Here is a 17,329-nt window from a genome sequence, read left to right on the forward strand (position 1 = left end):
TTTCTCTGGCCGAACTAACATTAACGTTATTAATCCTGCGGCCGCTCTTTATTCCCCATCAATGGAAAATGAACCCACCCATACCCATGCTGATTGGTCCTTGTGCAAGACTAAACATTGGGATCTTTGATTAAACACCTACTATCAGAAGAATAGACAGTCAGAAAAAAGTTTTAACTTTAACTTTTTAGTACTTAAGTACATTTAAAGTAGAAACTTTTTGACTTTACTCAAGTGTGTTTTTAGCCAGACACTCTGACTTTTACTTGAGTAAGATTTTGAGACAGTATCCATACTTTCACTTCCTTTCTGGGTACTTTTTACACCCCTGCTAGAGGCATGTCCTTCTTTACTCATATCTGGGGGTGTATCTACATACAGTAGGCCTTGTGCACCCTGCGGGGTATAAAGTCACATCTTGAAGCGTTTAGCTACTGGAGTGTCTCTGATCTCTCTGGTTTGATCTCTTTTTGATTCGCGCCTCGTGACACAGCGTTCCTCTTCCTGTGTGTAGGAGGGCTTTGAGTGACAGCGTGCTCCTCTTCCTGTGTGTAGGAGGGCTTTGAGTGACAGCGCTCCTCCTCCTGTAGGAAGCGTGGAGGAGGGCTTTGAGTGACCACAGCAGGTCAACACAAGGAAACAAGGAAGTGCCACAAGAAAGAGGGAGATAAAAGGGAAGGATGAGACGGTAAGTGAGTGTGTTCTTAATGCGTGTCGTTTGGCGCTTGGCCTACATAAACCTTAGTCCCGTGGGGTCAGAGTGTCAGACAGATAGGAAAGGGTTATTTTAAAAAATGTATTCCGTTACTAATTACGATTACTTTCTTACAATTTTAATTAGTAACATAGTTGTTCGGATTACTCCCGACACAGTAACGTAACCTAATACATTTTCATGAATGCGTTTTCCCTTTTTCAAACATGCTTCTGTGTAAGTAATCACTAGTTTTTTAAGTAGCTGTAATTTTATTACTGTGTTTTCTTCAGTAATTCATTACAGTTACCAAAGTGTTGTAAATTAATTATGGTTGATAAAGTTAATCGAAATCCGTTACTAGCCTGTATATATGGTCTGCTACAGGGTACAGTTGAGAGATGGTTAATAGGCGTGGGAATAACAAGGGAGCCACTGATATGATATCTATGACACGACTCGGTTCAAAGATGCAATATATTGTAATCCTGATGAAGATCCTTTGATCGGAACGCTGATTGCAATAAATACAGCGGGAGCGAGTATAAAAGTGTGCGGAATCTATTATTATTATTTTGATGTTAATTCAATATGATCACACGAAGAAAGGATGAAAGATATCCTTTTTAGGGAAATAAAATGCCCCAAATCTATTACATCTGTGAGTAAAAAAATCATGAAACAATTACCGGATAAAAATGCAAGGCCTTTGCGGAATTTCAAGCAGTCTTTCCGTGACCTTTTAATTAATTTTTGATCATTAAAAAACATTGTTATTGTTTAAAGTATTTCATAAACATATGTAATAGCAAGCTACTGTGAAAAATATCCCATATTACATAAGTACAGATAACAATGTATTGATACAGTATCAGTAGGGAAGTTATCATGATGTATTCATATTTCCCTAGAGGTAAGCATATCTCATAAGTAAACAAGATAGACTGTAGTTTGAACTGTAGGAGCTGACAGGATGATACTGTAGTGGCTGACGGGATGATACTGTGGGTGCTAGGGCTGGGGGGGCGATTCTTGCTCAAATGTGAATCACAATTTTTCTCTCTAAGAATTGACATCACGATTCTCTCACACGATTCTTTTTTTTTCAATAAAATCATTGATTGCACTCTTTCTTAAACAGACAACATAACATAATATCAAAGTGCTTGACTCGATTAATCGCCCAGCCCTAGTAGGTGCTGAGCTGTAGCGGCTGACGGGATGACGTGATCGGGAACATCTTACCGTTTTGCCCCTCTCCTTGTCAGCCTTGCTGCTGGTCTTGTTGAAGACGGGCAGCGTTCCTGTGATCACCAAGCCCAGCTCCTGCCACGCAGAACACACAACGTGCACACAAAACACACAACAACAACAACAACAACAACAACAATGCTTTACTTTGCACACAAATAGGACACATTTATCAATATCTCTGTTTGTGTAAAACCCTGTACACTAAATATACATTTTAATATATACATTTTAATTCCCAGAACCATGGCTGTTGCATGTGTGCGGGTGGACAGTACAGCAGCTGGAAGGTTCTTTTTTAATGCTGCTGTTGAACATCTGCTTACAACACAGGGTGCATTCTCCATGGGTGTCAATGGGTGCAGCTGACAGCACAGGGGCACTACACTCTGGACCTCCACAGGCCGGCCGGTGTGAGGCCTTCATGGTGCAGCGTGCAGGCAGGATGTCCAGCAGGCAGCGGCTGACAGCTTCCTATCAGTGAGTGATGACATATATCCTAACAGCTTGTTTCAGTTTACTGAGTTGTGGCTCAAGAAAGACACGCTGGGAGCCATTGTAAGTGCCAAAACAACTTGGATTCATGCAGGATTTGTTGATAAAAGGATGTTGTTTCCCATGGGACTGCCGACATCGGCTATGCATGGGGTGCTCTCTCACTCACTCACGCAGTCACTCACTTGCTCGCTCACTCACTCACTCAGTCACTCGCTCACTCACTCACTCACTCGCTTGCTCACTCACTCACTCACTCGCTCGCTCGCTCACTCACTCAGTCACTCACTCAGTCGCTCACTCAGTCACTCACTCACTCGCTCACTCAGTCACTCACTCACTCACTCACTCACTCACTCACTCACTCTCTCACTCGCTCTCTCACTCACTCGCTCGCTCTCTCACTCACTCTCTCTCTCTCACTCTCTCGCTCTCTCACTCACTCACTCACTCACTCACTCACTCACTCACTCACTCACTCACTCACTCACTCACTCACTCACTCACTCACTCACTCACTCACTCGCTCGCTCTCTCACTCACTCTCTCTCTCTCTCACTCACTCTCTCTCACTCTCTCTCTCTCTCTCTCTCACTCTCACTCACTCACTCACTCACTCACTCACTCACTCACTCACTCACTCACTCACTCACTCTCTCGCTCGCTCACGGACGCTCTGGGAGGATGTTTAGTAGAACGCTCTGGGAGGATGTTTAGTAGAACGCTCTGGGAGGATGTTTAGTAGAACGCTCTGGGAGGATGTTTAGTAGAACGCTCTGGGAGGATGTTTAGTAGAACGCTCTGGGAGGATGTTTAGTAGAACGCTCTGGGAGGATGTTTAGTAGAACGCTCTGGAGGATGTTTAGTAGAACGCTCTGGGAGGATGTTTAGTAGAACGCTCTGGAGGATGTTTAGTAGAACGCTCTGGGAGGATGTTTAGTAGAACGCTCTGGGAGGATGTTTAGTAGAACGCTCTGGGAGGATGTTTAGTAGAACGCTCTGGGAGGATGTTTAGTAGAACGCTCTGGGAGGATGTTTAGTAGAACGCTCTGGAGGATGTTTAGTAGAACGCTCTGGGAGGATGTTTAGTAGAACGCTCTGGAGGATGTTTAGTAGAACGCTCTGGGAGGATGTTTAGTAGAACGCTCTGGGAGGATGTTTAGTAGAACGCTCTGGGAGGATGTTTAGTAGAACGCTCTGGGAGGATGTTTAGTAGAACGCTCTGGGAGGATGTTTAGTAGAACGCTCTGGGGGATGTTTAGTAGAAAGCTCTGGGAGGATGTTTAGTAATATAATTTAATTTAGGACCTGCTCCGAGGTCATCAATCGGCACACATGCGATGCATGCATGCAATTCGTATCTGCGATTAACCCATCCCGTCGTCCTTCCCCCCCAAGGGCAGCCGGGAGCCGACAGGCGTCAACGTGAGCCGCGCCAGGGGACCAATCCAAGTGCTCCTGTCCGTCTTCGTCAAGGACGCCACAGTGTTAGCGATCTATTGTTGTGCATGTTTTTCCATTGGGTTTATCTTATCGGGGGGGAAACCCTTGCGAGCACGGGGAGAACATGCAATCTCCACACAGAAAGGCCTGGGAGATACCCCACCTGGGTAACTGGCATCATGGAAACCTGGTCCCCAAGCGGGAATCGAACCCTGGACCTTCTTGCTGTGAGGCGACAGTGTTTGACCACTACACCACCGTGACGCTCTGGGAGGATGTTTAGTAGGACGCTCTGGGAGGATGTTTAGTAGGACGCTCTGGGAGGATGTTTAGTAGGACGCTCTGGGAGGATGTTTAGTAGGACGCTCTGGGAGGATGTTTAGTAGGACGCTCTGGGAGGATGTTTAGTAGGACGCTCTGGGAGGATGTTTAGTAGAACGCTCTGGGAGGATGTTTAGTAGGACGCATGAGCAGCTGGTGCTTCTGCCGATGCCTTTCTTTGTGTTTTCCAAAATCATCACCTCGCCTGCAATCCCACTTTTACTTGCAAAATATGAACAGCTGCTTCTAGCAACACCTTTATCTGCAATCACAGGTTTGCACGTTATGATGTTTTTACAGCAGAAACCATCAGTATGTGAGTCTCTGGTAAGGGCCCCAGTTACAGTATGTGAGTCTCTGGTAAGGGCCCCAGTATGTGTTTGTGAGTGTGTTTAATGTGTTTTGTGAGTGTGTTTAATGTGTTTGTGAGTGTGTTTAATGTGTTTGTGAGTGTTTAATGTGTTTTGTGAGTGTGTTTAATGTGTTTTGTGGGTGTGTTTAATGTGTTTGTGAGTGTGTTTAATGTATTTGTGAGTGTTTAATGTGTTTGTGAGTGTGTTTAATGTATTTGTGAGTGTGTTTAATGTGTTTTGTGAGTGTGTTTAATGTGTTTGTGAGCGTGTTTAATGTATTTTCTGAGTGTTTAATGTGTTTGTGAGTGTGTTTAATGTGTTTGTGAGTGTGTTTAATGTGTTTGTGAGTGTGTTTAATGTGTTTGTGAGTGTGTTTAATGTATTTGTGATGTGTTTAATGTATTGTGAGTGTTAATGTGTTTGTGAGTGTGTTTAATGTGTTTGTGAGTGTGTTTAATGTGTTTGTGAGTGTGTTTAAGTGTTTTGTGTGTTAAGGTTTGTGAGTGTGTTTAATGTGTTTGTGAGTGTGTTTAATGTGTTTGTGAGTGTGTTTACTGTGTTTGTGAGTGTGTTTAATGTGTTTGTGTTGTGTTAATGTGTTTTGTGAGGTGTTTAATGTTTTTGTGAGTGTGTTTAATGTATTTGTGAGTGTTTAATGTGTATTGTGAGTGTGTTTAATGTGTTGTGAGTGTGTTTAATGTGTTTGTGAGTGTGTTAATGTATTTGTGAGTGTTTAATGTGTTTGTGAGTGTTTAATGTGTTTGTGAGTGTGAGGTTTAATGTTTGTGAGTGTGTTTAATGTGTTTGTGTGTGTGTTTAATGTGTTTTGTGAGTGTGTTAATGTGTTTGTGAGTGTGTTTAATGTGTTTGTGAGTGTGTTTAATGTATTTGTGAGTGTTAATGTGTTTGTGAGTGTGTTTAACGTGTTTGACAACATACCAGTGCATCCAGGTAGACGTTGGTCCATTGCACCTGCTTGGCCCTATTGTTAGCCTTCACCATGGGTCTGCCCAAGACATCCAGGTACTCCTGTCAGCGGAAACATGAAGGGGCAGCCGTGTTACTGTTACTTACAACACTTCACCACTAGAGGGCGCAAGATGCACTGGTTAATGTGTATGAGAGAGAGAGAGAGAGAGAGAGAGAGAGAGAGAGAGAGAGAGAGAGAGAGAGAGAGAGAGAGAGAGGTAGAGAGAGAGAGGTAGAGAGAGAGAGAGGTAGAGAGAGAGAGGTAGAGAGAGAGAGGTAGAGAGGGAGAGCGAGAGAGAGCGAGAGAGATAGAGAGAGAGAGAGAGAGAGGTAGAGAGAGAGAGAGAGGGAGAGCGAGAGAGAGCGAGAGAGATAGAGAGAGAGAGAGAGAGAGAGAGAGAGAGAGAGAGAGAGAGAGAGAGAGAGAGAGAGAGAGAGAGAGAGAGAGAGAGTGTTTACCTGCGTGTTGATTCTGATAGCACCTATGGAGGGGATCTCATAGTAGAATCCTGAAACAGAAAGAGATAAAGCTAGATAAGATAAGCTGTTTAAACAACATATTAAACAACAGACACAATCAGACCAAAACTCCAGTGTATCACCCTTTTCTTTTTGGAATAGTTAACCTCCTTTTGAATGCTTTCAGATGTACGATTGGACTTTTGGCAACTGAACATTCTAATGATGATCTAATGAAAAGATTCCAAAAGACGTGAACTGAAAGGGTTAAGGGTGTACATGTTGCCATGACAACAGCCTACCTTTGTTGTTGCATGCCATCCACTGTATCGGCCCCTTGTCATAATTGTGTTGACCCACTGAAAATGTAAAGATGCGCACCTGTTGGATAAACAAAATGTGAACAAATGTAATAGGAAAATTAGCCGTTTGGTAGTGCGGCAGTGAAGGGTTAAGGCCCTTCTGCTTTACAGGTTAGTACACTGTGGAGGGGGGGGGGGGGGGGGGGGGGAGAGAGATGGGGGGGGGGGGGGGGGGGGGGGGGGGGGGAGAGGGAAGGGTATGACCCTGACCTTAACCCACTGAGCGACCAGGATGCCCATCAACTAATTCTACAAGACACAATAACCTAATATATCACTGTGTGTGTGTGTGTGTGTGTGTGTGTGTGTGTGTGTGTGTGTGTGTGTATATGTGTGTGTGTGTGTGTGGTGTGTGTGTGTGTGTGTGTGTGTGTGTGTGTGTGTGTGTGTGTTGTCTCCAGCCCTACCGACTTGTCAGGGTTGTATTTGTCAAAGATCTCCTGCGCTCTCTCCTCTCCTCCGTCGGTGAACAGCATGATGATCTTGTTGCAGTTCGCCCTCGACACGTTCATCTGAGGGGGAGAGAGAGATGCACATGAGTCACACTCTCTGGCCGTCGCCCATTTCTCCTGGCTGCGTACTATTAGTGTGTACTTTGTGCCGGACGCGCCTGAACCCATTTCTCCTGGCTGCGTACTATTAGTGTGTACTTTGTGCCGGCTGTGTACTATTAGTGTGTACTTTGTGCCGGACGTGCTTGCAGGAGGGAAGGACTGACTGAATGACGTCCCAGAGTCAACAGTTTATATGCGGACAGAGTAGAAGCAAGTGTAAAGTACAATGGATATGGATAATGCTCTCCCCACCCTAAAATACTCTTTTGAAGTGCCCTTGTGCAAGGCACTTAACCCCCAACTTCTCCAGTGGAGTTGATCAGTAGCCAATCGTAGAGGACCGTGGTTGAGCGGGGCTCCTCTCAGGTCAGGTGTGAAGCTCATCTAACTGTGTAACACATGCTGTATACTTAAATTGGAGACAGGATCTCTCTCTCTCACTCTGAAATACATGCAGTCCCCAATAGTACCACAAGAGGGAGACATGCACACACCCTTCACTGTAATCCATTTAGATGAAGCTATTACTGGCTGATGTTGTTTTATCATTTCCATGATCAAGACTAATGCATGTAATCATGGGGTTTAACTCGGTGGGCTGGTCTGTTTCTCAGGTGACAGCGTTGGGAGAAAGAATAGAACCGAGACAGTGTTTCATCTTTTAAACAAAGTGACCTTTCAGAGGTACACACACGCTCCCATCACACGCACGCGGCACGCACGCACGCACGCACGCACGCACGCACGCACGCACACACACACACACACACACACACACACACACACACACACACACACACACACCACACACACACACACACACACACACACACACACACACCACAACACACACACACACACACACACACACACACACACCACACACACACACACACACACACACACACACACACACACACACACACACACACACACACACACACACACACACACACACACACACACAACACACACACACACACACACACACACACACACACACACACACACACACACACACACACACACACAGGTTACCGCAGAGAGCTGCTGGAAGGCGAGCTCGAAGCCGCCCCTGTAGTTGGTGATGCCCTTGGCGGAGATGGTGTGCACGGCGTCTTTCAGTATCTTCTTGTTGCGCACGTTGGCCTGCACCAGGTTCTCGAAGCAGGCGGCCTGCGTGGCTTCTGAGCTGAACTGGAGGGAGACGGGAAGGAGGAGCGAGGGATGACGGGAGGTGGAGGAGGGAGGCACTGGAGTAGATTTTGTATTAATAGTTTTTAATACAAAATACATACACTGAAACCTACTGTATTATAACTGCTCTCGTGGCAGGGCCCTCCAGAAACTGGGCCCGCGACCAATTCAGGGTCCCCTGAACCACGTTTAAGATTCACTGAGGCAAAATGAAGAAAAAGAATATCTATATATTTTAACTAAAAAAACAGTGTACATAATATGTACACTGTTTTCTTTGTTAAAATATATCTAATATTTTTTTTATTATATGAATATTATTATTATTCATTGACATCATTTGCTCTAAGGCCAGTGGTTCCGGGTGGTCGCTGAACGGGTCCCCTGGTTCTGGAGCTGCCCTCAGGTGAAGAGAGGTATAATAATACAGCATTGTTTCAGTGAGCCTGGGTTTCAATGGCAAAGATTAAACTCACTCCATTTTGGGTGGAAGAAGTTTAACCCATTCAGGTGTACATTCGTTTTAAATCTCACACAAGACATTGCAAAGATGACGGCACCATGCCTACTGGCACACCTCCCAACTCTTAAACTCACAAAACAAATGAGATTTGTACAAGACGGTTGGTTTAAATCTCTGGGGCATGTGTGAGATTATAGGCATAATAAATCAACTTTATTTTCTAGGTGGAGTGTCCTATAAAGAACCCATTGCTCTGTTGTAAAACTGTATTTTACTCTGCAGCTGCTCACAAACAGCTTCCAGTATAGCTTCAATAAAGATGATATTAATATTAAACTAGACTACTCTGTTCCGGACCGTGAGAGAGGACACCATTAGAAGCTACACACGTGAGAAAAGACACTATTAGAAGCTACACACGTGAGAAAAGACACTATTAGAAGCTACACACGGACCGTGGGGCGCTAAAGGAAGAGACAGGAGGATTGAAAGGAAGAGAGGAACAGTGGCATATGGAAGTGAAAAACAAAACAGAGAGCTTGATTATTGCGACATTCCACCAGCAGGACAGTAGGACAGCTGGTGAACAACATACCAAACAGTTTTTGTTCTAACATTGGCGGGAAGTTGATGACATAATTTAATTTATTTGTGTGTATATATTTTATTATTTAGTGCACAAACACACACACAGAAATGCACACACGCACATGCAGTGTACGCACAAACACACATGCACGCACGCACATATGCACACACAGGACATGGCTCATTAACACTCAACATCTGCCTAAATGAATGATTGAATGACTGTCTGCCTGTATTTCTATAGCTCTTCTAGTACAAGGACACAGCATGTTTGTGGTGGTGAAGGTGGCAATTTCCACCCTACATTGGGGAGCGCTTTGAGTGTCTAGAAAAGCGCTATATAAATGTAATGAATTATTATTATTATTATTATTATTATTATTATTATTATTATTATTATTATGGAATGACTGCATACATGTTTCAGTATGGGTGGCCCCAGTGGAAGTGGAATCCCTAAGCCTGGCAGTGCTCATGCAATAGTCCTGCCCAGTACCTGACCCGCTGAGCGCCTTGTCAGGCAAACTTCAAGATTGCACTCATATAGATTATAACCCTAACCCTTAACACTTTGAATGCCACCCACGAGTTTTCTCGTGTTATTACCCCCGGGTTGAATGCCCACTCACGAGAATATTCGTTTTATTAGTTATTTTTTTATTAGCGATCTGAAATCATATTGCATCAAGCGAGCCTACCGTTGGATATCCAGGCACCGCCGGCGCTCAGATGTGAAAAAAGCGCCCCCTATCGTCTCCCAGATGGTAAATCACCCTTTTGGATTGGACTCAATCAAAGTGAATGGGAGAAAGGATTTCTGACTCCACATTTTACGTCTCACTCACGCAGCCGGCATCGACCGGCATCACTCCGGAGCCTGAAGAGCAGCAGGGATTATGTGTTCTACTGTATACACGGTTGATCAATACAATGATCGATTTTTCGAATGGTGATCAGGAAGTGGAATAATCCATTTGGATACCATCTGATCTCAGGTAAGGAATCTATGTTATCAGTCTTAGGATAATCAGACTCGTTTTCACGGATATATAAGCGTTTCCCCTATATGTGATATGGCTGTTTTGACTGTAAAAGCCATGAGGAAATAAGAGCAGCGATTATCAGCGCGCGGCACGAGCGTGCGTGCGCACACATATACTATCGATTATCTAGCGTTATTTGAAAGCGATTCATAGAATATTACAGTAAAAGGCGATTATCATAGAATGTGTTGTTTTACCGCGAAAACGAGTGATTTGCAAATGCTATCAAATGGAAAGGAAGCGATAAAAAACAATCTGCTTTGACAATGTTGACTGGAAAATTAGTCTTTGATAAGCGACGGGCAGATTAGACACATAGCCATAATTTAAAACATAGATTAGGCAATTACGTTAACATTGGAGTGGATTTGGGGCATTCAAGGGGTAAAAAGGAAAACACGGACTGGCTCTCAAAGTGTAATGAATCCATGCATGGAGACATCACAACCACCATCACAACCACAACCACCATCACAACCACAACCACCATCACAACCACAACCACAATCACAACCATCCACAACCTCAACCTCTTCACCATCACCACACCACCCTTTCACACGATCAAATTCCACCACAATCACAATCACAACACACACAATCACAACCAACCCAACAACCACAACACAACCACATCACCACACAACCACCATCACAACCACAATCACCATCACAACCACCATCACAACCACAACCACAATCACAACCACAAACACAACCACAACCACAACCACAACCACCATCACAACCACCATCACAACCACAACCACAACCACAACCACCATCACAACCACCATCACCACCACAACCACAATCACAACCACCATCACAACCACAACCACAATCACAACCACCATCACAAACACAATCACAACCACCATCACAACCACAACCACAACCACCATCACAACCACCATCACAACCACAACCACAATCACAACCACCATCACAACCACAACCACAACCACAATCACAACCACAACCACAACCACAACCACCTCACCATCACCATCACAACCACAATCACAACCACATCAAACCACAACCACAACCACAACCACCATCACAACCACAACCACAATCACCATCACCATCACAACCACAACCACAATCACAATCACAACCGCAACCACCATCACAACCACCATCACAACCACCATCACAACCACCATCACAACCACCATCACAACCACAATCACAACCACAATCACAATCACAATCACAACCACCATCACAATCACACCACAACCACAACCACCATCACAACCACCATCACACCACATCAACCACCATCACAATCACAACCACAACCACAACCACCATCACAACCACCATCACAACCACAACCACCATCACAACCACCATCACAACCACAACCACCATCACAACCACCATCACAACCACAATCACAACCACAATCACAACCAAATCACCATCACAACCACCATCACAACCACCATCACAACCACAATCACAACCACAATCACAACCACAATCACAATCACAACCACCATCACAATCACCATCACAACCACAATCACAACCACCATCACAACCACCATCACAACCACCATCACAATCACAACCACCATCACCATCACAACCACCATCACAACCACAACCACAATCACAACCACAATCACAATCACCATCACAATCACAACCACAACCACCATCACAACCACCATCACCATCACAACCACACCCACAATCATAACCACAATCACAACCACCATCACAATCACCATCACAACCACAATCACAACCACCATCACAACCACCATCACAACCACCATCGCCATCACAACCACCATCACAACTACAACCACAATCACAATCACAACCACCATCACAACCACAATCATAACCACAATCACAACCACCATCACAATCACCATTGCCATCACAACCACCATCACAACTACAACCACAATCACAATCACCATCACAACCACAACCACAATCACAACCACAATCACAATCACCATCACAACCACAACCACAATCACAACAACCACAATCACCATCACAATCACCATCACAATCACAACCACCATCACAACCACCATCACAACCACAACCACCATCACAACCACCATCACAATCACAACCACCATCACAATCACAACCACAACCACCATCACCATCACCAACCACAATCACAATCACCATCACAATCACCATCACAATCACCACCACAATCACCATCACAACCACCATCACCACCACAATCACCATCACAACCACAACCACCACCACAATCACCATCACAACACCATCACAACCACAACCACCATCACAACCACCACCACAATCACCATCACAACCACCATCACAACCACCATCACAACCACAACTACCATCACAACCACCATCACAACCACCATCACAACCACAACACAACCACCATCACAACCGCAACCACAATCACCATCACAACCACCATCACAACCACAACCACAACCACCATCACCATCACAACCGCAACCACAATCACCATCACAACCACAACCACCATCACCATCACAACCGCAACCACAACCACCATCACAACCACAATTACAATCACCATCACAATCACCATCACAACCACAACCACCATCACAACCACAACCACAATAACCATCACAACCACAATAACCATCACAACCACCATCACCATCACAACCACCATCACAACCACAATCACAACCACCATCACCATCACAACCACAATCACAACCACAATCACCATCACAACCACAATCACAACCACATGCATGGGCACAATCACCATCACAAAATGAACATTATGTCATACAGTCTAGGCAGATTGATTCATGCCGTGATGTCATTTGGGGACTGGTAACGGAGACAATCACAGTCACACACAGAGTTTTGAGTTTTAGGTTTTATACGGCAGCATACTAGTGGGGTCATGTAACTTCAAGTCACTTCTATGGTTAATGAGGCATGTGTGCTAGTGTGTGTGTGTGTGTGTGTGTGTGTGTGTGTGTGTTCACCCTCATTACACAAGCTATATATTTGCACCTGCTGGCATGCTGTCACTTAAGTAGAGTACATCCCAACACTAGAAATGCACACACACACACACACACACATGCGCGCACACGCACGCACACACATGTGCGCACATGCATGCACACACACGCACACGCACGCGCACACACACGCACGACACACACACACGCACACACACACACACATGTAAATGTGGTGTGTGTGTGTGTGTCTGTCTGTGTGTGTGTGTTGCACCAAGGAGTTGTGAATCATAACACCATCTGTACAGCTAGTCAGTAAGGCAGTAGGGTGCAGCATCTTAAAAGACAGGTTCACAGATATATGGAAAAATAGATACTCGCATTCAGACACACAACAACACACACACACCTCTGGACTTGAACTGTGCTGCACTGTACCCATGTCCCCAACCACTGCACTTTACTGTCTTATTGTTGTCTCACTGTTCTGTCCTGTTTTGCACTTATTTATTTATTATTATTATGTTTATTCCTATTTGTGAAAAGAAATCATGCACTGTAATGTCGAATCACGTTCCATTTGTACAATATGGTGAATAAAGTAATCTGAATCTGAACGTGCGCGCACACACACACACACACACACACACACACACACACACACACACACACACACACACACACACACACACACACACACACACACACACACACACACACACACACACACCCTATTTGCTTAATGAATAAGCTACTTGGAATGTGTAACAGCACATCCACAAAGACAGTAGAACAAACAAAGACTTAGGTCAAACTAAACCACTTACTCAAACACAGGCACACTCCGGCTTATCTTATTAGCAGAAGCTGTGGAAAAGTCTGCTCTCAAAGGCTTCAGTATCACTCTGGGAAGGTCTGCTGGCCAGGAGCCACCAATATACTTATGACGCTGCTACCTAATTTCATTAGATTCAAAATGGCATCTCGGCTAGCTAGGACCGAGGCTCTGAACAAAAAAACATAAATGGAGAGGCCGGGAAGAGAAAGGCAATTAAAAACACAACAGGTCTGGTTTGTTTACTTCCATTAACCCTTTCACTACCACACTACAGACGGTTAACCGCGGTGAAAAGGTTAAGAGAGAATGTGGGAGGGGGAGGGGAGTGGAGAGGAGGAGAGACCAGGGCCCTCATGTATCAATGCTGCGTATGCACAGATATGTGCGTAAACCGTGCGTACGATCATTTCTATGCAAAGTGTGGGATTTATCAAAATGAACGCTTGGGATTGTAGGGCTTTCTTTCCGAATGAATGCAGCATGGTTTATCTATACAGCGTTATCGGAATACTACGGGGTGCGCTGACTGTGCTCCGCGGGGAGCTGTTTTCAGAGATAGCCAGATAGGGCAGTGTATTTGCCGAGAGAACATAATATTAACTAGAGTCCGCTACCCGAGAGACATTCTCCTTGATTTGTACCGCAATTTGGGACCCAAATTGGAGCGTGAAACAAAAAGCACAAATGCCATCCCCATGCACATTCAAGTCCTCTCCACCCTCGGGTCTTTGGCCACCGGAACGGTCCATCGGGATATATTGGAGATGGATCGAGCAATAGACTGTTACTGTACCACCCATGTAGCTATCAAAGCTCCATCACAAATTCAGTTATGTGAATAGAAAGGGATTCCACTCAGTCAATGTTGCGATGCGCATTTGGCTGATACATGTCGTTGCTGGTGACCGGGAGGAAGGCATGCATTGTATTGAATTAAATTGTAATGTTATTACTGGGGTATCTGTAATTTAAATATCGCTTAAATGCAGGTGATCGGGGTTATCCACTGAAGCCATAGTTAATGACTCTGACCAACCCAACGAACGACCCAGTGCAATTATAACGGGCTCAAGCGCAAACAAGAGTCCTTTAGAGCGCAGTTGGGGGGGGGGGGGGGGGGGGGGGGGGGGGGAGACGCAGAACACCCACCTCCAAACGCAATTAAATATTGTTTAAAATAAAAAGTTAAATACTATTATTTGTGTTTATAAGATTGGTCACAACTAAATGCTTTCTAGCTTCAATTTGTTGGTTAGAATTAGGGCTGACCCCTATTAATCGATGAGTCGACTAATCGGTCGAAAGGAGCCGTAGTCGACTGGCCAACCTCTTAGTCGAATATATATAAAAAAATAATAATAATAAAAAATATTAATATTTTTTAATTTCTTTTATCATTTTTTCAGTCGACTCCTTCAGACATTAAGCACCCCCCACAGCCCGAATTGAATGATACATTTCTTTTTGTTTTTTTTAATAATATTTAATTTTTATTTTTTTTTACCAATAGTCGACTAACGGCACATTTTGGCCAATCCTAGTCGACCATCCAAATCCTTAGTCGGGGACGGCCCTAGTTAGAATAGATGACCTCCGTTGAAACATCACTGAGAGCGAGATTGATCACGGAGAACTCGCTCTCAATAAACTTTCATGTCCGCTTAGTCCATTATTCTACATTCCATGGGGGTGTTTCACTACCATATATGGTTAATTAGGGGCGGTTCAGTATGCAAATGCTTACAATCATGCACGAGCATAGACGGTAAGAACATTGGTATTTATCAACACGGAGTGTGCATACGACCTGTGCACGCACGGTTGATAAATCCCAATTTTTCTGTGCGTAGAGACATTCTAAATTCCGTGCTTAGGAACGAAAATAGAACACTTTCTACGCATTATTGATAAATGAGGGCCCAGATCTTTTGAATTCGATTTTGTGGCTTTTTTTCTCTCATTTGTGGCAATACACTTACTTGCCTTCAAGTAGCTACAGTAAGTGTATTGGCAATCTCACAAGGACACACTTCTGGGGCTCTCCAAAAAGTCAGGAAGTCGGTTGGAAAATGGGCAGCGACATTGTGGGACATTATCATATTATGTCAAATCGGTTAAATTTGGATTAGACCGAGCAGAAGAAAAGATAGAAGTGACACTTCGGGGGTTGAGTGTGAGGAAAATGGCATTTGAAGTAGGGATGTCCGATATTATCGGCCTACCGATATTGGCATACAAATGTGATATCGGAAAATATCGGTATCGGTTTAAATATATATATATTCTTTTTACATTTATTTAACCTTTATTTACCCAGGCAAGCAAGTAAGAACAAATGATTATTTTATTTATTGTCAAAGTATGCATAATGTTGTGTTAATTACACGACAAGAGATATGTAATGTTAATTACCTGAAATTATTCAGTTTTTTGGGGGGGGAAACCCTGCATATAATCGGTATCGGTTAATATCGGTATCGGAAATTAAGAGTTGGACAATATCGGTATATCTGTATCGGTAAAAAAGCCAATATCGAGCATCCCTAATTTGAAGTCAATGGAACTGCTATAGCTGGCTGTCATCGGCAAACTGTCGTTTTCTGTTTCTTTAACCTCTTAACTGGCGCCCAGAAAAGTGGCCATTTTTAAACTTGAACTTGAGGACTGCATACTTTTTTTTTAAAGCGTATTGTTGGGGAAAATGTGTATACGAGGGTGGAGGTAGGAAAGGGGTTAGTCTTGACTAGTTTAATATAGGTCAACTAGCAGGGCTCAAAGACACTAGGGCGACAGTCTGGCTGATGTTCTTAAAACAGCCTCAAGATAGCAGATGGACATTTCAGTACATCATATCGTGTGTTCTAATCTTGTGTCTTTTCTCTCTTACACACATACACAGCACACACACAGACACAGCACACATACACAGCACACACACAGACACAGCACACACACACAGACACACACAGTTACACAGCACACACACAGACACAGACACACACAGTCGCACAGACATACACACCGACACACACACACATTCCCTGTGTCACAATACACACATACAATACACACACGTCTGTACACAGACGCACACACACAGACACACACACACAATACACACATACAATACACACGTCTGTACACAGACGCACACACACACAGACACACACACACATACACACACACACACACAAACACACACATCTCACTCTCTCTTTGTTCTTAATGTTTTACATCATATCGTGTGTGGATATCATATCTTGCTTATCTCTCTTCATGTTCTCTCTCTCTCCAATGTTAAATCTACGTATCATCTTA

General features: G+C 44.1%; 1 protein-coding gene across 1 annotated transcript in view; it reads right to left on the bottom strand.

Moving 5' to 3' along the window:
- The window catches only part of LOC311241382 (voltage-dependent calcium channel subunit alpha-2/delta-1-like), a 334,844-nt gene that overhangs the window by 97,008 nt on the left and 220,507 nt on the right, over positions 1-17,329 (bottom strand). Inside the window, 6 exon segments of the mRNA XM_084330186.1 lie at positions 1,940-2,020; positions 5,497-5,586; positions 5,986-6,035; positions 6,288-6,366; positions 6,755-6,859; positions 7,940-8,098. Coding sequence (XP_084186312.1) covers positions 1,940-2,020; positions 5,497-5,586; positions 5,986-6,035; positions 6,288-6,366; positions 6,755-6,859; positions 7,940-8,098 — 564 coding nt within the window.

This window comes from Notolepis coatsorum (assembly GCF_963971535.1).
Source record: "Notolepis coatsorum genome assembly, chromosome: 15".
Classification (NCBI taxonomy): Eukaryota; Metazoa; Chordata; class Actinopteri; order Aulopiformes; family Paralepididae; genus Notolepis; species Notolepis coatsorum.